The sequence below is a fragment of the Phalaenopsis equestris genome, unplaced genomic scaffold (assembly GCF_001263595.1).
Source record: "Phalaenopsis equestris unplaced genomic scaffold, ASM126359v1 Scaffold186600, whole genome shotgun sequence".
Taxonomy (NCBI): Eukaryota; Viridiplantae; Streptophyta; class Magnoliopsida; order Asparagales; family Orchidaceae; genus Phalaenopsis; species Phalaenopsis equestris.
The window spans coordinates 1-678 of record NW_018206549.1 but is presented as its reverse complement, the minus strand read 5'-3'; the positions used below and the strand labels follow the sequence as shown (position 1 = coordinate 678).

The 678-nt window shown below is 41.4% G+C and overlaps 1 protein-coding gene across 1 annotated transcript; it reads right to left on the bottom strand.

The window, feature by feature from the left end:
- Positions 1-117: 117 nt before the first annotated feature.
- On the bottom strand, positions 118-634 carry LOC110034409. Its single transcript, XM_020738675.1, has one exon. The coding sequence runs from the start codon at positions 595-597 to the stop codon at positions 229-231; it is 369 nt and encodes a 122-aa protein (XP_020594334.1). The 5' UTR covers positions 598-634; the 3' UTR covers positions 118-228.
- Between the last annotated feature and the right edge of the window lie 44 nt (positions 635-678).

Below are 678 nucleotides of genomic sequence, written 5' to 3'. Positions count from 1 at the left end.
AAAAAAAAGAAAAATTACAACCCCTCGTATTCGCATCATTTAAAGTACATATGCCGAACATACGTAATATTTGCTCGTGTGTGTGCACGAATGAAAGAAAAGATAGCCATCAAAATATATAAAAAGCATAATAAATGGTTTTAAAAAAAAGCTAATTTCTATTTCTACAAACTTCATTACCCACAAAAATAATTACACATCATCATCTCCATCACCAACAAAACATCATCAGTCTTCATTATCATAGTCTTCATCCTCATCCATTTGCATGTTCAAGTTTACCATATTTGCAGGCTCTATCCCAAGACTGCCAACCCCATCAGATAGAGGCCATGCAGAGCAATCTTTTGTTGGACACAAATCTGCGGTGTTTGTGATTGTTGTATCTGTTGGATCCTTGCTCTCTTTCGCCCTTTCCGTGACCTCCGTATCTGCATTCACGCCTTCAGGATCATCGTGCTCCGGCGAGAGCTCGATTTCATCCTCAAATTTCATGTAGGATGACCCTTTCTCGATCGTGCGGTTTAGAGGCGGTCGTCCTCGACCTCGTCCCCGGCCTCTCGCGCGCCCGCGAGGACTCACATTTGCGCTTCGCATTGCCTAACATTAAAAGCATTTTTTCGATGGGATTAAAGGGTGTGTAAGGAATGTATCGATTCAAATCTCAGGGAAAAAAAA

Bases quoted from the DNA above. Each gene is read 5' to 3' on its own strand.
- LOC110034409 (XM_020738675.1), bottom strand. From the start codon at position 597: ATGCGAAGCGCAAATGTGAGTCCTCGCGGGCGCGCGAGAGGCCGGGGA.